The following is a 27,956-nucleotide window of genomic DNA, read 5'->3' as shown; positions in this document are numbered from 1 at the left end:
AGTAGGCCAGGCTCTAGCAGGAATTTAGCGATTTTCGGAGTACAATGTTTCTACAGAAATGGGGAGCTCTTGTCTTTTGAAGCCCTTATGGACACTCTTGACCTCCCCCCGGGGCTGTTTCTAATACACAGATCGCTGATAACTATCATACAACAACATTGGAAACAAGGGGAGGTGGAACCACCCATATCTGCAAGATGTCAGGCTGTGTGCACTATTGGTGGAGGAGGGAGGACCGTATCCCCTGTATATAAAGCACTGAGAAAGGACACATTTCTCCTGCTAGACACTTTAAGCCTAACGTTAGCAGGAGACATTGGAACACCGATTAGATGAGAATCAGTGGACCAGAATCACATCACACATCTACACTGTGCCTAGAAATGCTTGCTTCAAGCTGATTAGTTTCTATGTGTACCATAGGGCATATCTCACACCCAAGAAGATAGCTAAAATGTTCAAAGCGGCGAATGGTGGGTGTCCCCTTTGCACTGAACAGGACTCGATGAAGAAAGATCAAGAACAAAATTAAACTGCCGTATTCGACACCCAATTCCACGCCACGGTCCGGAAGCCATAACACATTGACAATGGGGATGGAAGGACGGAGCAGACACAGTTGGGGGGAAGGGGAGGAGTACTATGGTTGGGGGGAGGAGAGGAGTACTAGGGTTGGGAGGGAGAAGAGTACTAGGGTTTGGGGGGGATAAAATCATCAGGAAGTTGCTTCTGTTATTTTGTTTAAAAAAGGAATACAAATATATATATATATATTTTTAAATCCTCTGAGGTGTCTACATCACACTCCAGACAGCCTCAAGCATCCTGCTCTAGGGGTTTTCTATTGAGGTTCCTTTAGAGGCAACAATAATAAGGGATGAGGTAAAAACACCGCCTCATGAGGCTCTTGCTCCACTTCAAAGTAGTGACTACCCCCATCTTCCACTGCTGTTTCCACACCTGTTGGGGGAAGGCTACAAAAAATTATTTTGCACCGGGTCAATATCACCATGTACCAATGGGTTCTCTACATTATCCAACATGGGTATTGTTTGGAGCTCCTCTCAATATTCCTTCTCACACCCACAGGTTATCTCAGCAACACCTCACCCATCTCAAACAAGAGGTCTAGTCCCTTCTTCTCAAATAGGCCATAGAGCCTGTTCCCTTACAACACCAAGGGTAAGAAGAGGACAGTTCTCCCAGGCCCATCCTCGACCTCAGACTGCTAAATCTGTCCACTCTGCACACCCAAAATACCCAAGGTTTGTTATTGCAGGCAAACATTGGGGGGGGGGGGGTGTTACTGCAAAAAGGGCAATTTTCCTACACAAGTCCCCTCCCCCCCCCCCCCTTCCCCTCTTCCCCCCTTCCCCCCACCAGCCCACAGGCCAGGAGACTCGGCCAAACCTGAGAGAGTTTTCCTAGTCCGTCAGACGAGGAAGAGCAGGGAAACAGGCTGTTTTGTTGCAGGGCCTACTCTGCCTTACATCCTCCTGTCTAGGTCATTCCCTCTGGGGAATGGACCTACCTCAACAGTGATAGGACCCAATCTGAATTGCCTCTTGGCTGTGTTTTTAGTGTCTTCACCCATTCTTTTTATTTTGGGGTTAGAGGTATCCACCTCTGCTAATCTTATCTTAGCCAGGGTCACCCCTACCATACCCAAAGAGCTTACCCACATCCTGAGTAACTCAAACATGACCAACAGGGTCGGGGGGCCTAACTTGCTATTTGGCATGGGGTCAGACCACCATGCCAAGGACATTGCAGCCATAAAGGCTAACACCCAGCAGAGGCCACTGACAGCTGTCATTGCCCAAATCACACCTTTTAGCTCTTCACCAACAAGGGAAAGGGGCTAGGTTACAGGCTTCTTTGGGTTCAGGGTGCCTGTCTACTGTGGTAGAGTGGAGGGGGGGGTTGCTACCTCTGGTAGTAAAAAAAACCCTTCTTCCGCTCTTTCTTCTGTTACCGGAGGAGCCCCACCCACTCATGCTAAACAGTTTCCTGACTAGACAGTACTTCTTGTGGGTCATGTTGAACATTACCAGTGCCACTTTTGGAATTTTCTGCTATTGGAGCAGAATGTCCTGGGCTTACTGAAACCTTGGCTAAAGGTTGTCCATCTTTCCTGCACTGTTTTCTCTTTTTTCTCTTCTGAGGCCTACCTTTAGACACTGCAGGGGCAGTACCTCGACAATCCTTGGAAGAGGGCTGGTACTGGACCATTTTTTCTTTTGGGCTCTCACTAACCTCTGGGTAGTCATTTCCAAGGAGACAATCAAGCGGGAGGTCTGTACTGACTACCACCTTTCTCCAGCTAAAAGTCCCACCCACTTCTAGGGGCACTAAAGCTGCAGGCCTATTAGTGGCCTTGTCTGGGCTAACCCTTACTCTGGCTGTCTCACCTGGGATGTACTGGTTTGAGAGCGCCAGCCTGTCATGCACAGTAGTGTGACTGGCACAGGTGTCTCTCAGGGCAGTGGCTGGGATTCCATTCACCAGTAGGTGGTGGAAGTGTCTACGTCCCGATGGAATCTCCAAATCACCTGTTGGGCCCATTTTCCAGTTGAAGGCTATGTGGACCTCTTCATCCGAGGAGTCAACCCCAGTGGCTACACTGGTCACCCCTGGGGTTTTGCTAGGGTGTTTGTTATTGGGACAAGAGGTGTCCTTGGCGTGGTGCCCTGTCTGTCTACAGTTGTGGCACCATGCTTTAGTGGCATCCCAATTCTTACCCTGGTACCCACCTTTGTTTTGGGATGTGTCTTGGGGCCCACCCACCTGGACAGGTTTTTAGGGGCCTACAAAGGACTCTTTTTCTTTATTTCTAGTGTCACCCACTTTCTCCTGGGGAGGCTTTGTAACCCCTTTCTTTTGGTCACCCCTAGTGGAAGTCTTGGTTACCCTAATCTTGACCCAGTAGTCTGCCTTCCTTCTTAATTCTTGGGGAGAAATTGGACCTAGGTCTGCCAGATATTGATGCAAGTTTTCATTGAAGCAGTTACTTAAAATGTTTTCATTCATAAACAAATTATAAAACCCTCACAGTCATGCACTTCATTTCCAGTTACCCAACCATCCAGTGTTTTCACTGAGTAGTCTACAAAATCAACCCAGGACTGGCTTGAGGTTTTGTGAGCCCACCTGAACCTAATTCTATACTCCTCAGTGGTGAATCCAAATCCAAAGCCCTCAATCAGGGTAGCCTTCATGAGGTCATAGATTTCAGCATCTGCACCACTGAGCGTGAGGAGCCTATCCCTACACTTACCAGTGAACAGTTCCCAAAGGAGAGCTCCCCAGTGAGACTTCTCTAATCTTCTGGTTCCACAGGCCCTCTCAAAGGCTATGAACCACTTGGTGATGTCATCACCAGCTTCATATTTGGGGACAATCCCTCTAGGGATTTTAGGGATTTCAGAATACTCTGTCCCTAATTATTTTGTTGCTGCCACCATTTCTTTTCTCTCCCTTTCTATAACCAGGAGCTGTTTCTCCAAAGCTAATCTTCTGGCCATCCTTGCTAAAAGTATGTCCTCTTCATTAAGGCTTCCCTCAGTGTTCTCAAAGGAGCTGGACTCACCTGTGGAAGATCTAGATCCTGTGAGTACTGTCTTTGGAGACAGGGATCTTGGAACCCTGGTCTCCCTAGTTAGGTTAGGACGGGGGAGTTAATCCTCCTGATCCCTAATTTCTTCCCCATCTGAGGGGTGGTCGTCATCCTCAGTAGGGTGGTCCCTTGCATACTCTGCCAAGAGCTTCTGGAACTTGACCTTGGTAGGTTGGACCCTGTTTTGATTTTTCTGAGGCTGCAGAGATTCCTTAACTCTCTCATCCTAAGATGGAGGTAAGGGGTGAGGTTGAGTTCCATCACCATGTCCTCTTGAGCTACTCATTTTGTTTATAAAGTTGGGGATTATTTTTTAAGAAACTAAAACTATCTCTAATAATTAAATCCTAACTTTCAATGACTTTATTCTAAAAAGAAATGCAAGTGTGGCTTAACGAAGGCCCTAGCAGGACTTTAAAAAAATGTAGAAAAAATAGGCAAATTCAAAATTTTAGAAATTTAGTCATGTCATGTGATCAGCTTTTGGCTGAGTAGTCCAGCAAATGCAAAGTCGTAGACCCCACAGCTGATCCACCAATGTAGGAAGCTGGCTCTCTATATACTATATCAAGATGAGATGTAGTGTGCACAGAGTCCAGGGGTTCCCCAAGAGGCTTTTCAGAGGCAATAATAGATAATACTAATGCTCTATTTGTGGTAGTGTGGTCGAGCAGTTAGGCTTATCAGAGGGTAAGGTTAAGCATTTGTTATACACACACAGTAGAAGAAACACACACTCAGTGACTTAACTCCAGACCAATAGGATTTTATATAGAAAAATCTTTTTGGTACTTTATTACTAGAACCACAAGACTCAGTTCAGAAGTAAATACTGTTGCAGGTAAGTACTTAGCATAGACATCAATGTAACTTTGTTTCACTTTAGTCAAGTAAACAGTTTTTAAGAAACCAGAATATCTATTTTAAAAGTTGACATTGTGCATTTGCAGAAAAGTTCCTGGGGGAAGAAAATAAAGGGCAGTTTCTTGAGGTAAGTACACAACTTACAGTTCCAGTCTCCGGGTTATAGGTAGTCCACCATTGGGGGTTCAAGTCAACCCCAAACACCCACCACCAGCAACACAGGGCCGGCCGGGTGCAGTGGTCAAAGTTGAGCCATTTTAACGCAGGCTCCTATGGAGACAGGGGTTACTCATAATTTGGTCTGCCAGAAGGTAAGTACCCACCGCTCGGGGCAGACCAAGGGGTATTACAAGAGCACTGGAGGGGCCCCAAGTCGGCACCAATCCCACACCGTCATCCACTGGCTATCCATCACTTAGGGGAATACTGCTTTTCATTTGATTTAGAGTAAGTGTGTCCACAGCTACACGGGCTACAAACAGATTGTTACTTACCCTGTTAAACATCTGTTTGTTGCATGTAGTGCTGTAGATTGACATGGACCATCTGCCTCCCCGGAAGCTAGTGTTTGTTATAAATATATTCACTCTATATAGTTATTCACAAAACACCTGGTCACTGTACTGTCCTACTTAGTACTACATACCTACTACTACCAGTGCAGAAAGCAATCTAACAATGGATTTATTGCCCATACACGTTCACTGGTAGAGGAGGAGTCATCTTTACCTTGTGACTCAAAAGACTTCTTCTAAGAAGAATAAGTCATAGTAGTCCAAATGCCTCTCAGAAGAATGAGGTTGTGAATTCTAATATGAATTTTGGACGATTTTCAGAATTCCGTCATAGATTAAGGCAAACATGCATGTGACTTTGAGATTTTTGTACTTTGAGGGAGGAGTTGTGCAGAATATAAGCGAAGGAGAGATCACTTTGAAAGAAAAAAATGAGAAGCAGCAATCGGGAGATGTAATTATAGGTCGGTTTATCATGCATGATTTTGAAATATTGAGGATACTTACTGATGTAGCATGCAATTTGAGGATGCAAGACCGTAGAAAGAAGCAAGGTTTGCATGTGACATAGTGCCATATTAGGTACAATTTATAGGTGCTACAATGAGGTGAACAATCTGTCTGCTGCAAGGCTACCACTAGACCACTGCTCCAGCAAGGACAGATGATCAGTTAATAGTTGTAAACATACAGAAATCGCTGGATGTATATACTGGAAAACTGTTAAGACTTTTAGGCTGTTCTTGAAGGAAGCAGTAACTTCAAGATCGTCGCAATGTAAGAAAATGTATTCGTTAATAATAACATTGAAAAGGAAAGTGTGTAGATGCTGGGTGGATGTCTTGTGGTGTTGATCCTCACTTGTGAATCACAGTACTAATTATAAAAACTGAAGTGGGATCCCTTTGGATGCTCTGGCTGTAGCATGGCACAGGGGGACAAGGACAATGTCCCTAGAAGGCAGGAGTGTATTGCTTTCAATCCTGTGGCTGGAGAGGGGAGATCCAGACACAGAGGTGAGGAGTGTAGGAAAGTACCCTCTTTTTGGCATGGTTACCCCCACTTTTTGCTTGTTTTGAGTGTGTTTTCGAATCTGTTTACTGGGATCCTGCTAACCAGAACTCCAGTGATTTTGCTCTCTTACTCTAAATTTGGTTGCTTAGGGCTTGGCACACCCCACAATTGACATACCGGTTCCCCATGTAAGTCCCTAGTATATGGTACTCTGGTACCCAGGTCATTAGGACACCAAGGGTTGCCCATGGGCTGCAGCATGTATTATGCCACCCATGGGATCCCATGCAAAATGTGTCTGAAGGCCTGCCATTCCAGCCTGTGTTAAAAGGTGCCTGCACCCTTTCACTACAGGTCACTGCACCAGATCACTGAAAGCCACCCCTATGGCAGGCCCTCCAAGCCTAGAGGGCAGGGTGCAAGTACCTTTGTGTGAGGGCACCCCTGCAAGAGCAGAGGTGCCCTTACGAACTCCAGCTCCATTTTCATGGACTTCATAAGTGCGGGGAAGCAAATTTTTCCTTGTATTGGACACAGGTCACTACGTATGTCCAGCTACATAATGGTAACTCGCAACCTGGGCATGTTTGGTATCTTCTGGTTGGTTGTATGATTCCATGTACTATGCATTCCATCCTTAGAGGACCCCCCAGCATTGCTCCTACCAGTCTTCTGGGGTTTTGCGTGCAGTCTGCACTGCTGCCAGCCCACAGACAGGTTTCTGCCCTCCTGCTGCTTAGCCTGCTGAAGCAGAGGAAGGCATAACAAATGATTTCCCTTGGGAGGGGGAGGGGGAGGCAACACCTTCTCCCTTTGGAAATAGGTGGTATATGGCTTGGGAGGGTACCCTCCCTGAGCCACCGGTATGCTTTGTAGGACACATTTGGTGCCCTCCTTGCATAAACTGGTTTGCACCAGCCCAGGGACCCCTGGTTCCTGCTCTGGTGTGAAACTGGACAATGGAGGGGGAGTGACCTCTCCCCTGTCCATCGCCTCCCCAGGGGTGGGGCCCAGAGCTCCTCCAGGTGGCCACTTGATTCTGCCATCTTGAATCCAAGGGGGGCAGAGGTCTCTGGGAGCATCTGAGTGGCAGGTCAGGCAGGTGAAGTAATACCCCCCTTCCGATAGGTGGTCACCCGGCTAGGTGACCAGTCCCCCTTCCTGGATTATTTAGGGTCTCCCTTTTGGTTGGGTCTTTCAGTTTTGATGTGCAAGATGCCATCAGGACTTCGCTGCATTGTTTACATCGTCTTCTGGAAACAGGTACTGCAACTGGACCCTCCAGGAACTGACAATCTGCAACTCCAGCGACTGCTCTGCTCTGCAACATTGTTTCTCCGGCTCCTTCCAGCAACTGCAACATTTCCCTGGCTGTGCATCCTCTTGGGGCGACAAGTCTTCAGCCTGCACAGGAAGCAAGAAGGAATTTCCCTTGGAGTGAAGGAGTCACTCCCCTGCATCCGCAGGCACCAACTGCAATGAAACCAGCTGTGTGGATCCTCTCTCACCTCCAGAACTGTGTGGATCCTGCATCACAAGTGGTGGTCTGGACTGGTCCCCTTGGCCCTCTCTACCAGCCGTCCATCCTAGGAGACTGTGAGCCCTTGCCTCTCCTTGCAGGAATGTACCCCTGTGCACCACGACTCTTGCAGCTACCAAGGCTTGTTGTCTCTCCTTGCAAGGGTTCTTCAGGCTCAGTGAAGCTCGGGCCTCCCGCACTCTTCCCTGAAAAACAGTCTCCAGCCTGCTGCTCCAGCGACGTGGGACTCCTCTCCGGGTGTTCTGAGTGGGCCTGCTACCTGTGAGCCCCCTGTGGGGACCTCATCCTCGTCTTCTGGCTCTCCTCACTGCTGAGGGTCACCTAGGACTCCTCTCTTTGGATTTAGTCCCCCTGGACCTTGCTGGTCCCCGGCAGCTCTGCAACTCTTCATCTGCGGCTTTTGCCTTTGCCAAAGCATGTTAGTGGTTTTCCAACACCATTGACTAACTGCAACTCTTCTGCCGTTGTGAGGCATCGCCTGCATCACTTCTGCAACTCTTCTGCTTCAGTGCTGCACAGCTGACTCTTCGTCTTCACCGTCGACCTGGTCCTGCACCTCCACAAGGGTGGGTGGTGGCTCCTGCCCCAACTGGACACTCGAACTGGACTTGGTCCCCTTCTTTTGCAGGTCCTCTTCTGTGAGGATCCACATTTGGTTTCTTCCAGTCTTGCTTGGGTCTTGCACAATCCTTTTCCAAAGTTTAACTTTGGATTTGGGGAAACAACAGATAATTGCCTCTTCTCTCCTGGTCACAGGGGGGGGCACCCTGGTACTTACCTTGTGAGATTCCTAGTTCCTCCAGCTCCCCTTTACAGATTCCACTTCCTTGGGTGGGGGACTGCCTTTCTCATTCCACTTAGTATATGGTTTGGCCTCACCTAGGACCTTTCCTATTTTCTATTGATTTACTGTTTGCTATTGCTTTCTATGCTAATCACTGATTTTTGGTGTGTATATAATAGTGTGTTTACTCACCTCCAAGTGGAGTATTGCCTATACAGTATTTTAGTGTTTGTGTTGCTACAATAAAGTACTTTCATTTGTGTTACACTGTGTGATTCTTTCATGTGTGTAAGTGCTGTGTCACTGAAGTGGTATTGCATAAGCTTTGCATGTCTCCTGGATAAGTCTTGGCTGCTCATCCACAGCTACTTCTAGAGAGCCCTGGCGTCCTAGACACAGTCTACACCTCACTAATAGAGGATCCCTGGACCTAGTATAAGGTAATAACACCATAGGTGCTCACCACACACCAGGCCAGTTTCCTACAAGGAGGACAGTGGCTGGGCTTCTTTTAGCAATAAAGACCTTGTTAGCAATAGGCTGCTGAATAAACTTCCTGCAGAACTTCTCTGGTAGATGGTAGGGAGAGGAGTGGGGCTGCTGAGTCTGTTTCAGCAAGATGTAGTGGACCTTTAGATGAGGCCCAGCCTCTTTTCTTTACTGATCACTGCCAAATGCAGACACCTCACACTTTTTCATGCAGTGCGTGATCTAGGCAGGAGACTACAGTGTTGTGACGGACATCACCACACAAATGCTGTCTGGGAAGGAGCCAGAGGTCTGACCATGCCACACTGAGATGCTTTGGCAGTCTCAGCACTTTTAATTTGAGAGATCCACTGATAAATATCAGCCAATAGAAAATTAAATATGTCTAAGACGACTGAAAAGTGAGCAAGTGAACACGGTTCGATGTCCTAGATCACTCCCCATAACCCAGGCATGAATATTTTACAGCCTTCCTATTGAATGGCTCATAAAGTGAAATAATCTGATATCTTGTGTGCTGAGTTCAGGGACATGTGATCAGGCCAGACCTGGTCAAAATACATAAAGTCAAGATTTTTCAGCAGATCTTTCAGGGATCCTTTGTGTGAAAGGCATTGTAAGGCCCAGCCACAGACCCAGATAAATTTGCACTGTACCACACGGTGCCAGTGGAAGTTTAGAGTTGTCTAACATTTTGCCACCTGTTAAACAGGTGACTGCACTCTTACCATCTACCTAAATATGCCGAACACAAATGTAGGCAGCGCTTACCAGTCTAATTGTACTGTACCTTGCGGACACACAGGAGTGATCTTAACCTTAGAGCAAAGATTGAGCTGGAGACAAAGTAGATATCATGGTATTTCAGAACAGAAAGAAACCGAGAGATTAGCTGGGCCAAGCGATGATTACTCCAGTATTGGAACTTTTATAGATTCACATGCTTGAATCCTTCCCTGTCATAAAGATGGGAGCCCCCGGTATTATACAAAAGCCATGCTCCAATGGTAGATATACATTACATGCATTAGGCCTTTAGCTTAGTAACATAAGTCATTTTGTGAAAAAAAGGGCCAAACTCCAGAATCCACCAGTCAGGTTACACCACCCTCTAGAACTTTCATGTGAGGAGCTGCCTACCCTCAGAGTTTCCACCACACGTTGTGCTAGGGAGTCTCCTCTGAGCTCTTTTCTCAGAAATCCTGATCTGAGGTACTTTTGGACAACTACTCTTTCACATCAACCTTTTTTTAAAGTATGTGCTTCAAACTGACCAGTATGTCAGAGACACCTACAAAAAGGCTTTTTAGACCTTGTGCTACCTGTATGAAGAAGAGGCTTCATATTGATGACCCACATGATGACTGCATCTACTTTCTCTACCCAAGCCATAAGAGAAGAAACTGCAAGGTATGTCGAAAATGTTCTACAAAAACTTTAAAAGATAGAGAGGGTCATCTTTTTCTGTGACTGCATAAGTTAAAAACCAAAACCAACCCTTTTTCTGAAGATGATAGTGCCTCCTCTTCCATGTCAGTCAGTAAAACTCCTGTCAAAATAAATGCGGAGGATAACACCAATGAATCCTCAAATAAGGTACTCAAAACATCATCTGAGGGCACCTCTAAATCTCACAGCCCTTTGAAGACACAATCTGACAAGTTGGTAAAAAATTAAAACAGATTCCTTGTCAAAACCTGAGAAGGAATCTTGTTCTGAGCTCCCAACGCTGAATCTGCAGGTCAAGCACAAGTTCATCAAACAGTTGTCTGCGCCATCGACGACGAGGTCATCAACATCATTGACAGCCCAGGTGACGACAACGACTACTGTTATCACCATTTCAGTATCAACAGCAGTGTCTGTAGAATGTTCGTCAACGGTATTGACATCTTCATCGATGGTGCAACCCATAACATCACTGCTGCAGTCTGTCGACTACGCGCACCTTGTGTACGACCATTCTATCGTCGCCGCTGACGGACACCCTGACGCTACCAATGACAGACACCTCGTCGACGATGCCACTGTTGATGCTACTACCGTTGATGAAGATAACCGTCAACTACGAGCCCGTCGACGATGCACCCATCGACGCTCCCGAATGATGGTATTAACGATGCTACCGCCATCGATTGTTCACCTAACTTCTACGATCATGAATGTACCTGCGGAGAAACAGAGACCATCATCACTGCCTCTTTTCGCATTGGCTATGCAGACACCCCTAAAGGGACATAAGACATACTTTAACGCCTTTTATCACGTCTCCTAGTAAAGTTTCATGTCTACTACCGTCTCACTTGTTGGATGACCATGATTCGAATAAAGATGTTTTATATGGCATAGCTAGAAGCCCTTCCCAATTGCATGTCAAATGTCAGGATTATTCGGACGACGATTCCTGCTACGACCAACAATATTATTCAAAACCATCTCAGCCACAACAGGAGCTGGTATGTCTTCCCCTTTGCATTAGTGTCTGATCTGCAGGCTATGTTAGTGGATTACAGAGATTGCTTCCCACCAGTACCCACATCAGTATAGCAGCATCAGCCTACCTTGACACCTACAATGCTACAACAACCTCAGGCCAGTCCTCTGCCTCATCCAAGAACTTCCCCTCAAACAATACCTTCTCAGGTCGCTACTTCTTCGGGGGGATGAAGGGGAAGAGGGTGAGATCCATACCCATCAGGAGAACTGACAAATATATTGTCCCTACACTTGCGTCTCCCTTCAGCCCACAGTGGAATCCCCCCAGAGGATATAGGGGTTTTTACATAACTTGTTAGAAAGGGTGGCCTCACGTTTTGATTTACCAATGCCGTCAGCGCAGCAGGATTGTTTCCTATGATTTTAAAGAGCCCTACAGAAAGCCAGTCAGAGCTATCCCTATTATAGATCACAGCTGGAGCCAAGGGCTAAAGATTATGCACAACCCTGCAACAGTCCCTGCAGTTCTGCTTAAGCAAGACAAAAAGCACAAGGCCACAGATGGCGCTCTGGCATGCCTTACAAGCCAAATGGAAAATAAACAAAGGGGTCCCTATGTTGAATATAAAGAGAGAACTAGGGAATAAAGTCTATTCAGAAGAAGAAATTCTTCTCTCTCTCATTCTAGTACAATAAATCTAAACATTAAAAAGTTTAAAACAACTCGCATATCAAATACAAACACATAATGTTAAAAAATATGTATTCATAATCATGCAGAAAAACTCTAGATACATATCAAAAAGACATGGACACACACACACAAGATACAAACACGGACAAGACTCCAGACAAATCACATATATAACGCAAATGAAACAAAATTAAATCAATCTGCTAGTATTTGCTTGATATTTCTCAAATATATCACACTTATAAATTCATCCTAAATACATCTATTAAAAAATATGAATTTTCTAATTTATCCAACAAATTTGAAGAATCTCTAACTTCCTTTTAGTCCACAAATTCCATTCATCACAGTCTTCAAATAGTCCTACACTCTATTAGAGACTTTGGTTCCAATGTTATTCCATTGACTTTGATCAAAAGTGCACCAACAAGTTTTATAGATATTCAAAAAAGACTTAAAATTTGTTGTCCACTGTACATAGATCCCACTTTTTATGCCAGACAAGCAAAATCCTAGCCGACGCACGTTTCGGTGGATACCAACAAATGCTGAGCGGCAAATTTGTTGGCCATCCTGGGAAGGTATGACAGGCAGCTATGGTCTGATATCTCATAATATTTGGAGGAGCTGCCAGAAGCCACGAAGAGTGAAGCGAAGAAAGTATTACTGGAAGGACCACGGAATTCCAGTGAGGATTCCAGTGAAGATTCCAGAGCATTAGCTCTTCAGTCTTTTAACTTATTTAGGAATAAATTATTACAAAAACAACAGATTTTTCTCTTCTCTTGACATATTTAAGTACATATTGTACTTTTAAAACCTTTTTCTGACTGAAAAAGTATTTTGGTCAGTCTCAAAATGCCATCTTTTTAACAAATGCCCCTCGTGGGAGAAATATGGCACTATCTGACCCACACTCTGTCTGCATTGTCTGTTTGCCTTTTTCACATCAACCTGAAGCATGCTACCATTGTGAAACAAAATCTAAGAGAACTCTGAAAGACAGAGAAAATAGCAGACTTCATGCAATTCAGGAGAGAGGAAAGGGTAGGACCTTCAGCTGGTCTTGTTGAGTGTCAAAATCCACCTTTAAAGAGCCCTCCTCAGGAACACAGAGGAAGACAACAAAAACCACGAGAAAAACGCTGTTCAGCATCGCCATCAACAGGTAGGAGATCTACAGCAAAAGAAAATCTGTACACCATCAGTGTCGGGATCGTCGTCGAGGATGCAAGTGTTGACATCGAAGAGACACAGTGGAGAGGTCCCTGTCGAGACACTCTTCAAAAGCCCTGCCGACGCACGGACCGTTGACGTTGAGGCAGTGTACATCGACGTCAAGTGAATTGCCATCGAGCCAGATGATGTCACACCAGAGGTCAACATCGCAGCAAGTGTTAGGACCTTTTCTTTCTCCGGTCTGATCCTCCTCCAGACTCTGTTATAATAGCAGCTGCCAGAAAGACACATGTTGCAGCTTCATCATCTACAGTGCCTCCAGATAAGGACAGCAAGCAAGTTGAGTCAGTAGGGAAGATGTGGAACGCCTCCGCATCTTTCATGAAGGTTTCCAGTGCCTCTGCACTACTTAGGAGGTATGATTTACAGAGATTTACAGAAACCTTACAAGGGAGGACAGAAAATATTTTCAAGAGATCCTAGAGGAAAGCGGTATGGTTGCAAACCAGATCATCAGTGCTGCGGCTGAGGCTGACCTCGCAACTCATGGCTATTTGCTAGAATATGTGCAATATGTGTCTCTTGGCTCCAACTTACAAGCCTGAAACCTGAGGCCAAGCAAAGAATCTTAAATCTACCCTTTACTGGAATGTCAGTTTTCAGCATCCTGTGGCCTTCAACTTTTATTACAAAGCGAAGTAGATACATTCTTAAAAGAAGCAATTGAGCAAGTTCCTTTCTCACAGTGGGGAACAGGAATATACTTACACTACTTTCTGGTCCAGAAAAAAAGCCAGACTGGAGAGTCCAGACCAGTTCTAGACCTGAGGCTTATGAACAAGTTTATTCGCAAGGAGAAATACAGAATGATTGCCATTCACCAAATCAGTCCCCAGCTCCATCAAGGGGACTGGGTGTGTTCTATCGATCTTCAGGATGCCTTCTTCCATGTTCCAGTTGTGAAGGAAACATTGGAAGTTTCTGAGCATCCAAGTGGCACCCAAAGGTGTTAGCTTTCAGGCTTAAATCGGCGGCTGGAAAATTCTCGAAATGCATGGCAAATAGTTGCTGCGTACCTGCGGCGGAAGAAAATATTCGACTACCCATAATGAGACGACTGATTGATCATGAGCTGCTTCCAGTACTTACACAGTAGCACTCAGACCTGCCTCGAAACTCTACAAGATCTGGGTCTACAAGTCAACTTCAAAAAGTCTACACAAGTCCCAACTCAAAAACTACACCACCTTGGAGCAACCACGCAAAAGTGTATCCTTTGGAGGAGAGGTGTGAGAGATGGGGTCTTTGGTTGGCAGTCAGGTTGCCCCCTGTCTAAGCAAGGACCCTCACTCTAATCAGGGTAAAGGAGGAACACACCTGGTTAACCCCCACACCCCCTTTGATAGCTTGGCATGAGCAGAAAGGCTTATCCCAAAGGCAATTTGTAAAGTATTTGTACAAACACACATAGTAATACAGTGAAAACACCACAGAATGACTCAACACCAGGTTAGGAACATAGCCAATATTTATCTAAATCAAACAAGACCAAAACAACAAAAATCCAACATACACAAACAAGTTATGAATTTTTAAAGATTACATTTCAATGTAGAGCTTAGAAAAACAAGTGATTCGATTTGGTGATATCGTGACAAGCCGGTGCATGGAGTCTGGGATCGAGGCGTCGCTAGATCGGGTGCGGCATCTGTTACGGTGCTACGGAGCAAAGGCATTGGTGTGAAGGGTCCGGTCCTTGCTGTGCAGGTGAGGCGGCATCGGTGCAAAGTGTTGGATCCACGCACTTCAGTCGGGGTCAATATCCAGCTGTCACGCCGTGGTGCGGCGAAGTCGGGTGTCACAGACATTGGTGACACAGCACGTCGGGACTCACGAAGTCAGGGACTTCGGCGAGGCTGCTGCGGTGTTGGGCCAGCGGGGTCGTCGCACTCCGTCGAGAAGGATAAGTTAATTACCTCTAATCCTAGTTTTCTTCCAGAGGAATCCTCATCAAAGTCCTAAGCAACCTGCCCTCCTCCCAGGACGAATCTTGCATGCAGCACTATATACTGACCTCTAGTTTATTCTTCATGCCACTGTAAAAAAGTAATGACCTGTTACCCAACAGTCACCTCTGGGGCATGATGGGATACAGGAGCCCCTGGAGGCCTTAAAGGCACAGTGCCAGTATTTCTTTGTCATGCTTTTAAATGCAGCCTACTGGCTAATAATACCTTTGGATTTCTTTTCAGTTTTCGCTTTAATAAAAAGCTGTGGTTTTGTGGTTTTGTGGTTTTGCACCCTATACTCTCTATATTCTGTTTTACAGGAATGTTTAAGTCTGGTAAGAGGTTTATTAAAGGTAAATGTAATGTAAGTGACATTTTTAGCCTTTACTATAGGCTGCACAGATGTATATAAAGATAATGACACACACACACACGCCCGCCCCCCCCCCTTAATACCTGGAGGCCTGAGGATGCTAGCAGTGCCTTATTGGAAGAATGGGGAACACATATATTGGAGTCATCAAGAGGATTAATTGACATTCTTATTAAGCATGCAGAAATAGCATTGGAAAAAATTCAAAATGATTTAAAAAAAATCGAACAGGATCTGGACTCTCTAACTCTGAAGAGAACAAGAAAATGAAAAATGACTTTAGTTTGAAAATACAGCAACATGAAGAAACTGTCATAGCACGCAAGCAATTTAAATTTCAGTGAGACAAACAGGATTGCGCGGAAGGAAGAATTTTCACGTTCTTGCGTAAATTTCAGAGTTTTAAAGAGGGAGTCCAATCAGATCTGCTGCAATCCCAAAGATTGGAAAACTCAAGTGTTTAATCTCTTTCTGCGTATGACACCAGTGAAAGTGAGGATGGAAGTATATCACATTAATCAAATTCCACACTTTTAAACTAAATGCGCCTCCCCTCCAACAACAATCCAAGGACCAACAGAGCATCAGACGAGGAAAGGGACGAGGACGGGGTGTAAGAAAAACAAACGCACAAAAAGGGGACAGAGGGGTAATTCCAAGAAACACCAGAGCGAAAACTGCAACATTATTCAAGAATTAAACATGATAAATCTTTCTAATAGAGTAATGTCATTACAAGAAGAGTCTTTATTGAAAAAGGTCTAAATTTCTTTCCAGCTATTAACATTGATCTAGTACAGACACGCATTGATCTATATAAATACATACGGAAAATCTAATTGGCAAAGTTTCATAAAGATGTGAATCTGATTAGTAAAACCAGTACCACTACACCAACATAAGAATTAACAGTACAAGACAAAGATACTTTAATGACTTTAATAAATCTGGATTGTACACAAGATGATGAGCCTATCAATGAATCACAGGTCATAACACCATTAGGAGCAGGCTTAACTAAAAAAAGACCCAAGTCTAGGTTTTGTCCAGCCTTACCAGCAGGCAATAAAATTGACTTATTTGCCGAAATTGTTGTTGATGATCTGTACAAAACAAAATGGAATTATTGTAAAAACAACTTGACAAAAACAGAAGAACAAACTCTTCGTGATTTGCAAATGGATGAAACTTTAGTAATCAAACCTGCAAACAAGGGCGGGAATATTGTAATTCAAAATAAATGCACATATGTACAGGAGGCGATGCAACAACTATCAGATACAGTCTATTACCAACCTATAAAGAGCAACCCCACGAAACAGGTGGCAGCCCAAATTCAAGCACATTTACAGAATTGGACAAAGTACGGCCTTATTGATCAAGACAAAGCTAAATACTTGACAGTAGAAGATCTGGTTACTCCCACAATTTATTTTCTCCCCAAAGTCCATAAAAATCCACCGGGGAGGCCAATAGTATCAGCTAATCAATCTTTATTGGAACCTATATCCAATTACATTGATTTCTTTCTAGCACCAGTGGCACGAAACTTAAATTCATATTTGAAGGATACAGGGGATTTATTGAGACATTTGGATGGCATTCCGTGGCAGGATTCATATAAATTGATAACGATGGATGTGATCTCTTTATATACCAACATTGAACACCAAATAGGTATTCAGGCATGTAAGCACTTTCTAAGTCAAAGAAACATCCAATTTGCCCAGCATAATGAAATGCTCTTAGAGATGATCAATCTTTGCCTCACCAACAATTTTTTCCAGTTCGATCAGCAGTTATTCTTGCAAATAAAAGGAACAGCCATGGGCTTTTCCTTTTCTCCAAATGTTGCGAATTTAACAATGGGCTGGTTCGAACAAAGATTAGCATGGGCAGAAGAAAATGAAAAATTTCGGCAGAAGATGATAAGTTGGCTAAGATTCATAGATGATCTATTCCTGATTTGGGATGGCACAGAAACAGAATTTAAGGAGTATTTCAATATTTTGAATAACACTGTGGCCAAATTGCAATTCACTTATGAAATCAGCAGTACGAGAGTGACTTTCCTGGATACAGAAATTTATATAAAAGAAGGAGTGATACTCACCACATTACATAGAAAGATCACCGCCACAAATTCAGTGCTACATGCCAATAGTTTCCATCCACCTAATACTAAATGGAATATACCATATGGTGAATTCTTACGGAGCAAAATAATTTGTTCAGAATCTGGAGAATTGGCTAAACATTTGAAAGCCTCATAAGAAAGATTCATTTTCAGACAATACCCCAGGAAATGTATCATTATGGCAAAACAGCGAGTTGAATAGATTTCGAGAATGGAATTAGTTCATAAAACATCCTCTTTGCCGAAAAATCGATCGGAGGATCCCATACGCTTCATCACAACATATTCCAGCAATGTCTCCCAGTTACGCAAGATTTTAACAAAACACTAGTCTATCCTTCAATTGGATTCTACAGTAAACAAGATCATGGGAGATTATCCCAGAATGACTTTTAGAAGGGCACCGAATTTGCGGGACAGAATAACCAAAAGTCATTTTAGTTCCCAGAAAAAGGGTAATTGGCTGAAAAAAACGGGCTTCTGGAAATGTGGCAATTGCAAAGCTTGTAGAATTGCGAGAAACACCAAGGAATATACCATTGGCAATGGAGGCGTAAAAAGCATCAAACAACATATCACCTGCGAGAGTCGGTTTCAGTATATGTTATTGAATGCCCTCGTGGTTTAAAGTATGTTGGAAGCACCATATGTGAAACAAAGAAAAGGATATTTGAACATGTTCGTGCCACCATAAACATAGATAGAAGTTATGCCACTGCCAAACACATGGAGTTAGTACATGACAGCCAATGGGAAACAATGATTTTTTACGCAATTGACCATGTTCCCATTAGTGAACGAGGAGGGGATAGAGAAAAGAGACTACGACAACTAGAGTCAAAACATATTTTGGAGATCCGCACTCTGACCCCTCTGGGGATGAACCAGGATGAGGAATTATTTGTACATTTTTAATTGCTCACTTTAGTCACTGTAAATAACACAAATATCGTTTGTTCTAGGTTGAATCATTTATAGCTAATATTCAGTTTGTTTAACATCTTTAGTTTTTTAATTTTGGGGTGAGAAACACATAAAATGTCACAGATACACATTTATGAGGCGGATACTGATGAGATGAATCAGTCAGGCCAACACATTTGTTAATCGTGTGTGTCCGGTGGTAACTACAATTCCCAGAATGCTACGTTATAAGCATATGGCGTGCTAAATAAAATTTGAGTTTATCTGGAGATTATGGGGCAGTTTCACATGTTTGGATTGCAGTTGTTAAACCTTATAAGCAGAGATGAGTAGTTTCAGAATGGATTTAAAAATGTGTTGGGTTAATTTGTGTTAAAATGTGATACTGTGGTATATAAATTCAGAAACATGAACCCTCAACCGGATATGCCCGTGATCAAGGTCTTTCAGACCGAAACGCGTAGGGCGGGTGTTTTTGTGCTTGAAAACGAATTTAATGGAGCCTAAATAAATGCACCTTTTGAAATACGAGATATATATATTTTCTGAGGTGCATGTGCTGGAGGGAATATTCAGTGGTTATGACTTTGATGAGGATTCCCCTGGAAGAGAACCAGGATTACAGGTAAATAACATCTTTTTTTTTTCATTATAGCAGTGTTCTACAAATTGTCATGCCTGCCCAGCGCAGAGTAGTTGGAGTCGATCACAGTAATTGCAGCTTCTGGTTGTTTAACTGCAGTTTCAGTTCAGATATTATAATGTATTTATTTTAATCCAGGTGATATTTATCTATTGAGGCTTTTGGTATGGAGTGGAGCACCTAGCTCATGCAGAAAGAGCCAGAATCCCATTTGTGCCATCCTCCATGCTGTTTTGAGGGATTGGTCAAAGTTTAACTCTTTGCAGTACTGCACAGCACTGACCGCCTTCGGACATTCACAGACCAGAGTACAGGAACAAAGAGGGCTCCCAACATGAGGATATGCCTGATATTTTCTAAGCACGAATTAGGGCAGCATAGATAGGGGCCATGTTTTCTCGTAACACCACACCAACTGTGTTTCAGTACAGTTTGGGCAAACACTGATCTGGAGACCAACGCACTATCAACTGTCCGTGTTAATGCATTTAATCACATGCACTGCTTGAAGGCCCCAGGTAACTGATGTATACTTCTGAGACATTGTGTGTGTAAAAGATGAGTGTAACCGCTCTTCTTGATGAGGACATTGGATACAAATATTTTATTACTGCCATTGTTGAGTGATCATGACTTAGGAATAGCTAGCAGCTGAATTTTGAAATTCTTCCCTTCTCTTTTTGCAGGGAGCAAGGCTTTAGTAATGTGACCGAAGCCATTGGAGCAGATCACCGAAGATGACAAAATTTTTCTGCTGAGGAAAAACTTCACGATCAACCAGCCATTTGTTGTGGTGTGTTCTGTCAGAGCCTTTGGTGATTCCACATCCAGCTTTTTGAACATTTCTAGCAGGTTCGGTAATGCCACTTGTACTACCTGGGTGACCACATCTGGCCAAAGCAGTACCTCGAAGACAAGGCCTAGAGTATTGAGCATTTAAATTATCATGTCCATGGAACCATAGAGTGGAGCTCCAGAAAACTGATGGTATGAAAAAATCAGGAGCAGATTTCTGGTCATTTTGATGATGGACCCCAAACATGCTTTTAAGTAAATTTATTAAAATAAATAAAGATGTATCTTTTTGTTATAAATGGGGATGAAATACTTTGTTCAGAGATGCCCTTGGCAGAGTGATAATTTTTTTTTTTTAAGAAAGCCCCCTGATGAAAGGAATAGACTAATTCTTACTCCTCACCTTCGCCAACTACTGGTGCTATAACTTGGGGTTCCTTATTGTGGAGTATAGTATGGTAGGTTGCAGGGGCATAGACCGTCTTTCATTGGAGCACCGTGGAGTGAAGTACAGTGGAGTTGGGAAGAGTGGCATTCCATACACTGGAATTGTATAGAGTGGAGTAGCGAACATTGGAGTTGGTAGAGTGGAGTGGGGTAGAGTAGAGTGGCGTGATGGAGTGGCGTGATGGAGTGGAGTAGCATACAGTGGATTAGTGTACACTGGAGTGGTGTTCAGTGCACTTGCGTAGAGTGGAGTTGCATAGATGATTCATTTCTTCACGTATGGAAACCACATCTTTCTTTCAAATGTGACATGTTGGCCTTTCCAACATACCTACGTTTATTTTATTTTCCAAACAACCAAAAGGCTCTTGTAAGAGCCACCTTATATTATGTATGATTTACATTAATATTGTGTTTTTTTGTTTTTAATTTTTTTTTACTGATACAGTGGTACTTCCTAGAAACTTCTGTGGTAGTCTTTCTTTAAAAAAATAAAAATACACATATACAATGGTATGTCCCTACTACTACCCTATATGGGCTTTCTGAAGCCTACTTACACTGCATTTCTAGACTTTCATCTCTATCTTTCATAATACAGAATACAGCAAGACGTATGTTACAAATACAAAATGGCCACCTTTCCACTGTGGACTATCTCCCAGTAGCCAATCTTATTTTGTGATGTAATTGCTACGTACCATTGCCATATCAAAAAGGATCATCTACATAATATAATCTGCATCCCTGTGAATTTTCATTGTAAAGCGTGCTGGGGTTTTGGCTCACATCCAGTACAAAAGGTCTATGTAAAATGCATTGGGGTCCAAATCTGTTTTTGGACTGCCCTTTTTTCTTTGCACCCCCTTGAGCAGACCACCAGACTTTTCATCATCTGCCAATATACAGGGAGCAATAGTTCTGGAAAGTTTTATAGATATTTGTCCAATGGGTGCAGAGTTACTAAGGGGCAAAAATCCAAGGAATTCCTATCTGGTAACCCGGTCTATAAATACAGAGGGGCTACCGCCACGCTATAATAATAAAATATTTGTATGTACATGTATTTATATTCATTGTATGTGTGGCTGTGGATACACATGCTTTGCATTCTCCCTACATTTAGTGTTGGGCTAAGGCATTACAAGTTATTTTTCTTTGAAGACTGTTCGAATCACATTACGTTTTGTGACTCCTCCCTTAGTTCCCAATGTGCATGATCACTTACACCACCTTAGATAGCTTTTTTTCTGCCCTGTAGTTGGACATTTTAGTTACAGCTCAGAGGCCTATGCGTTTCTTATGGGGACTTCAGGCCCAGCTAGAACTCTTCAACTTCAGCGAGCAGGGACAGTCATTGTGCCCCTTTTTCAAGACATTATATTGATCTTTTACCCTCAGCTGTAACCAATTGAATTAACACCCCGTTTGAACAGTGCTCGGTCTTTCACCCTTGAGCCTTCTTCAACAGCCAAGGTCTTTGATTCAGAGAATGTTGGCAGAAAAAACACTCATCTTTCCAATTCTGCCCACAGTATATTGTCAAGTATCCTTGGGCTGACATCCACAAAGTTTGCAATCTTCGCCTCTCACCATTTATGAGGAGTCGATGTGCAACTTCTACCTTGCCTTCTCGTGTAACAAGACATTAAGATACTGGAGGGAAAAGTGATGGGCACACCTGAAAATGTAGCGCTGGTCATTATTGAATACCACAAACATCTTTGAGGAAGAGAACCTGCTGGATAATGAGGAGAAGGCAAGCCTCTCCGGAAACCCAGCAGTCCAACCCACACCCAGTTTAGAGACAACATCTTCTAATACCTCCCTATGAGAAGAGGTAAACCCTTCAGTGTTGACATCGTCAGGGCCAACTACGAAGAAAACCCAAAGGTTAAAACATGAGGAAACAGTCACCCTGTTAAACTGCCTTACACTGAGGCTGAGCACCACTTTCGGCATCCGGGGAGTCCGGCATCAAGCTCACAATGAATTGGGGGGGAAAGCCTCAGCCTTTGGTCCATTGCCAATCTCTTGCTCTGGTCAGCCTTGGGAGAAGGCTTCGGAGACATGCCGCAATCCACTTAAGGGCATCCGGCCATGTCCCTCCTCAACACCTTCTCTCCTGACGGGCACTGATCCTCCACCTTCAAAGCCAAAATCGCCACGAGGAGAGCCTCCTAAACAGAACACCAAGTTAAAACCCATTTGACTACGACCTCAGAAGCTCCCAACTGCGAGGATTTGGGGTCACACCACCCCAGCGGAACCATTCAGTACATAGTATCTGATTCCAGAAGAATGGAGGGTAACTTTTGAGGGAGAGCTTTGCTTTGAGGCACCTCAAAACCAGGTGCCCAAAAAGCACAAGGACTACACAACAAGTCCTTCTTTGCAACTTCGCATACACCACCACCTTCTCCACCACCGCAGTTACACTCACCACCACCAGTTAGTCTTGCCACTGCCTCCACACCCACTTGAATCCCCAGTAGGGTCAGTACATTCTTTTTCAGACCCAGACAGCCCATATGTGGAGGGAGGCCCATACCGCCTATCCACTGGTTCATGGAGCATCGATAACTCGTGCAACGACAACAGTGTCATGCCCTTGATGACCAAGATAGAGTCCTACCTGGCCAAACTGTCTCCTCCAGATGATAATAAGGTGTACAATACCATCATTCAGAGAAGAGCCCACTTCTATAAATTGGCCATGAACGTTGCAGAGGATAAAGACTACTTTATGTGGAAGACCCTCTCTAGGACAGATTGGAGAGTGCAAATCCTGCCTATGCTCAAGTCCGGCCCTGGCAATTTTAAAGATGCACTCAGGGCCATGGTCATCACCCCGCGTGTGGAGAAGTACATGGCTTCTCCCAACAACCCTCCCTGCATTAGAAGTCCGGTCCTTCCAGATTCCCTGTTACATACTGCCATGAAGAGGGCCTCAACACAAGCAACAGGAGACTTACCACCCCAGACAAAAAAAAGTAAATGTCTCAACACCACCGGCAGGTGGGCAGCAGTCAACACAACCACTCAGTGGTTCATTACTAATATGGTAGGGTCGCTATTGAGCTATGACAGGTTTCACTGTGAGGAGATGATGACACCTACCTGATGCCTACAAGGAAAGGGGTGAAGAACTTGTTGCCGAGTGGGGTGGGTGCATGGGGGGGGAGAATTGATCTTCAGAGCAAACATCTAATGTGCCCTGGACGCAGAGTATACCTCCTCCACAGCATAAATAAATGTCCTCCATAAACATGCATGATTTCTCACCTCTGGCTTTAAAACTGAGATCTGGCAACACAACCTTCACATCCCATTAGATAAGGAACATCTTCTTGGACCTCAAGGTAATTAAATATTGGAGCAGATAAAAAAAAAAAAAACACTGAGATTACTATGTCTGTTGTTGCCTTCCAGTCTAACACCTCAAAGGACAATTTTTATGGTTAACGGTCCAGAGGAGTGAGCAAGACCACACCAGCTATTTAGTCCCAAACGTACTATTGGCAGCAGCAGGTGATTCGTGACTCCCAGTCCAGTAATGAGTACCCTTACAGGAGCAACATTGGCAAGGGCAGTGGTAGGGGTGGCTGCAGGAAGGAAGCCTCTGCTCCCAAACCCTGAGCCCTCATGCCACCTCACCAATCACACACCACCAGATGAGGGGAGACTAAGGGATTTTCACTTTTGTTTGGTGAAAATCATTTTCGATCAGTGGTTGTTAACGGTAGTTCAACAGGGTTACTGCTTAGAATTGGACACCACTCTGCCCAACATGCCACCGCTCCAGTGTGCCTTCAGTCATCATCACCTTACTTTTGCAAGAGTAGGTCCAAGCACTCTTTCAAAAGGGCACCATCCAGTCAGTGCCTCCATACACACAGGGATCGGGTGTTTACTCAATGTGCGTACTTATTCCTCCACACTAACAGGGGTAAGGTGTGTTTACTCAATGTGCGTACTTATTCCTCCACACCAACAGGGGTTTGTGTGTGTGTACTTATTCCAAAATCCTCCAAAAAATGGTACCTTGCAGCCCATTGTTGATGTTGGGCTGTTCAGTCAGTACATCTGTCTGGTGTCGGCACTAGAGGAATTTCCTATGCCGTGTGCGTGGACAGCTGGGAGCTGCCCTACACACACGAGCACTGTGGCTTCCTGCTGTCTGACTCACACAAGTGATTAACCTTAACTCCCAACGTTCCTATACTCTGTCAACCTTTACTCCCTACCCACTGTACTCTGTTTTCAATAGGAAACATATGTCCATGCGTACATACAATAATAAATAATGAACAGTAATGCAGTATACAACTATAATTCTCAGATTATCATCCACATATTTATCCGGTTTCTTGTTCACATATCATTTCCACCCTCCATAAGTAAAATGTTAACCATCACTCCCACCCACGCCGTCTTCCCTGAACATTAACTACCTCACATGCAACTGTTTATGAATGGTGTAACCAATGTCAAGCCTTCTCTGAAAACAGTGGCTCCAAATGTTTAATTCACACAAAGCTGTTATTCCATCATACATGGTATTTTATCCCAATATCATTTCTGTCAATCAATGGAGTAGAGTCTAATTTACACAACATGAGAAAGACAAGGCAAGGGCCAGGCTCGCAAATCGTAGTTTAGCAAAATTGCTTATATTCAGATGTGCAAAGTTGACATAGCACTTCCCTCAGTGTGCCATGCCCACAAACCACTGCCTGTGGCATAGGTAAGACACCCCTCTAGCAGGCCTTACAGCCCTAAGGCAGGGTGCACTATACCACAGGTGAGGGCATAGCTGCATGAACATTATGCCCCTACAGTGTCTAAGCCAATTCTTAGACATTGTAAGTGCATGGTAGCCATACTCAGTATCTGGTCTGGGAGTCGGTCATTGAGAACTCCACAGCACCATAATGGCTACACTGAATACTGGGAAGTTTGGTATCAAACTTCTCAACACAATAAACCCACACTGATGCCAGTGTGGGATTTATTGAAAAATGCACACTGAGGTCATTATAGAGCTGCCCACTGTATGTTAGCCCAACTGCTAGTGCAAGGAAAACCAGTCTGTGCCAGCTTGCCACTTCCAGATGAGTTTCTGACATGGGGTGAGTGCCTTTGTGCACTCTGTGGTCAGAAACAAAGCCTGTGCTGGGTGGAGGTGCATCACACCTCCCCCTGCAGGAAGTGTAACACCATGCAGTAAGCCTCGAAGGCTCAAACCTGGTGTTAAAGTGTCCCAGAGCACTCCAGCTAGTGGAGATGCCCGCCCCCCGGACGAGCCCCCACGTTTGCTGGCAAGTCCGGAGGGATAAATAGAAAAACAAGGAGGAGTCACCCCTCCAGCCAGGTCCACCCCTTAGGTGACCAGAGCTGAAGTGACCCCCTCCATGAGAAATCCTCCATCTTGCTTTGGAGGATTAGGACCAGTAGGGATAGTGATGTGCCCCCCCCCCCCCCAGAGGGAGTGGGCACAAGGAGGGTGTAGCTACCCTCAGGGACAGTAGCCATTGGCTACTGCCCTCTGACCCTAACACACCCCTAAATTTAGTATTTATGGGCACCCTGAACCCAGATCATCAGATTCCTGATGACCTCAGGAAAGAAGGACTGCTGAGCTGAAAACACTGCAGAGAAGAGGAGACACCAACTGACTTGGTCCCAGCCCTACTGGCCCGTCTCCTACTTCGAAAAGCTGCAAGAAAAGAAGCAACGCCTTCTACAGGACGAGCAACCCCTGAAAAGCCTCCAGGGGACTGCCTGCCTCACCGAGGGTGAAGAAACTCCCGTGGACAGCGGAACTGTCCAAAAAGAATATAAAGAAACCCACTTTAAAGGGACTCTCACCTAACTCCAGAAGTGTGAGTGCAACTACTCTGCACCCGACACCCCCGGCCTGTGTCCAGAGAAACCAACTATCCAGAGAGGACCCCTGGCAGCTCCGACGACATGTCCACCCTGGGCTGACCTCTCTGCACCCCAACGACGACGCCTGCAGAGGGAATTCTGAGGACCCCCTGACCATGACTGCCTGGGATGAAGATATCCAACGCCTGGATAAGCACTGCACCTGTAGCCCCCAGGCCCGTGAGAAACCGACCACCGGTGCAGCAACGACCAGCAAGCGGCACTCACCCTTGCCCAGTCGGTGGCTTGCCCGAGAGGCCCACCTGTGCCCTGCCTGCAATGCCTAAGTGACCCCAGTGTCACTCCAAAGAGTTCTATTGAGAACCCAACGCTCTGTTAGCACACTGCACCTGGCCGCCCCGTGTCTCTGAGGGTGTGGTTTTTGTGCCTAGAAAGGGCCCCTCCAGTACTCCTCCAAACCCCCCTGTGGGTTTGGAGGAGTACGCGGGTACTTACCTGCAAGCAGACTGGAACCGGAGTACCCCCTTTCTCCATAGGTGCCGTCATTATTTTGGCTCCTGTTTGACCTCTGCACCTGATCGGTGTTGCTGGAAGTTTGGGGTTGCCTTGAACCCCCAACGGTAGACTACCTATACTCCAGAGACTGAACCCATAAGTGTGTTACTTATCTCAGAAACTGTACTTTACTTACCTCCCCCAGGAACTGTTGAAAATTCCAGTGTCCACTTTTAAAATAGCTTTTTGCTATTTTAAAGAAAACTGTACAACATTGAATCTATTAAAAGTCCTAAGTGTCACTATGCAAAGTACCTTTCATTTGATGTACTTACCTGCTAAATTAATCTTTTGATTCTAAAAATTAACAAAAGAATATTTTTCTATATAAAAACCTATTGGCCTGGAGTTAAGTCATTGAGTATGTTTTTACTTATTGTTTGTGTGCGTACAACAAATGCTTAACACTACCCTCTGATAAGCCTAACTGCTCGACCACACTATCACAAATAGAGCATTAGTATTATCTATTATTGCCTCTGTCAAGCCTCTTGGGGAAGCCCTGGACTCTGTGCACACTGTATCTCATTTTGATTTAGTATATACAGAGCCAACGTCCTACAAAAGTTAACCAGCTTTCCATCAGAAAAGTTTTGTTGGATTGAGACAAGTTCAGGTGTTCATAGCGGTTCATCAAATTATATAGAAAGAATCAGAGAGAGCGCTAAACCTACTAAGGACACTAATTACCTCAGGACGCAAATCAGTACTTGAACTCTTAAGCATCTATGTGGACTTCATGAAATAATTGGTACCACTGATTCCTTTATCTATTGAAGACGGCATGGATGTTATTAATATAGGCTTATTGCCCGCCATAGAGGGCTATAGTGGCCAGTAAAGGCCCGCTCCAGCGCTAAAGGCCTGAGCCGAAGGGGCCAGGTCTATCTTAGATTGAAACCCAGGTCAAAGGGTCATCAAGGAAGAACAAAGTGAAGAATAAAGTGTAAAATTTTGCAGTCCATCTCCTGTGAATATCCCAGTGAATCTATTCACAACCAAGGTGCAGTAAGGTGAGAGGCGTGAAGCACACAGCTAGCACTATTCAGA

At 44.5% G+C, this 27,956-nt stretch overlaps 1 protein-coding gene across 1 annotated transcript in view; it reads left to right on the top strand.

Moving 5' to 3' along the window:
• The window catches only part of DHODH (dihydroorotate dehydrogenase (quinone)), a 305,977-nt gene extending 282,533 nt beyond the window's left edge, over positions 1-23,444 (top strand). The window contains exon 9 of the mRNA XM_069216710.1: positions 19,904-23,444. Coding sequence (XP_069072811.1) covers positions 19,904-19,958 — 55 coding nt within the window. The 3' untranslated portion in view covers positions 19,959-23,444. The remainder of the gene's footprint in view (positions 1-19,903) is intronic.
• The last annotated feature ends 4,512 nt before the right edge of the window (positions 23,445-27,956 follow it).

Source organism: Pleurodeles waltl, chromosome 12, assembly GCF_031143425.1.
Source record: "Pleurodeles waltl isolate 20211129_DDA chromosome 12, aPleWal1.hap1.20221129, whole genome shotgun sequence".
NCBI lineage: Eukaryota > Metazoa > Chordata > Amphibia > Caudata > Salamandridae > Pleurodeles > Pleurodeles waltl.
The sequence above is the reverse complement of the archived record's forward strand: the minus strand, read 5'-3'. Positions and strand labels throughout refer to the sequence as shown.